The 307-nt window shown below is 58.6% G+C and overlaps 1 protein-coding gene across 1 annotated transcript in view; it reads right to left on the bottom strand.

Moving 5' to 3' along the window:
* The window catches only part of LOC104397362 (6-phosphofructo-2-kinase/fructose-2,6-bisphosphatase-like), a gene marked incomplete at both ends in the record, with an annotated part of 517 nt that extends 215 nt beyond the window's left edge, over positions 1 to 302 (bottom strand). The window contains 2 exons of the mRNA XM_010007314.1: positions 25 to 129; positions 216 to 302. Coding sequence (XP_010005616.1) covers positions 25 to 129; positions 216 to 302 — 192 coding nt within the window. The remainder of the gene's footprint in view (positions 1 to 24; positions 130 to 215) is intronic.
* Between the last annotated feature and the right edge of the window lie 5 nt (positions 303 to 307).

Genomic DNA, 307 nt, shown 5'->3' with positions numbered 1-307 from the left:
CAGGATAGGGGGGGGGGTTGTTACCTCTCCTTTGGGGTAACGATACCGATACTTGTCCTGGTCGCGCAGAGCGAATTCCAGGGGGAAACGTTCCTGGATCTCCTCGTAGGTCATTTCCTCACAGACACCCTGCAAAACGGGGAGGGTAAAAAAAGGGGTTGGGATTTGGGGTGGGGGGGGACCCCAAAATGTAAAGCCAAGGGGTGTCCCCTCACGGCATCGAGCTCGTTCAGGGCTTTCCACTGCTCGTAGGGCACCCCCAGCGCCTCGGCCGTCTCGATGGTGCGTTTCATGTGGCTGGTCCAGA

Source organism: Chaetura pelagica, unplaced genomic scaffold, assembly GCF_000747805.2.
Source record: "Chaetura pelagica isolate M959 unplaced genomic scaffold, ChaPel_1.0 scaffold2811, whole genome shotgun sequence".
NCBI lineage: Eukaryota > Metazoa > Chordata > Aves > Apodiformes > Apodidae > Chaetura > Chaetura pelagica.
Note: the sequence above shows the minus strand (reverse complement) of the source record. Positions and strands in the feature narration are given on the sequence as shown.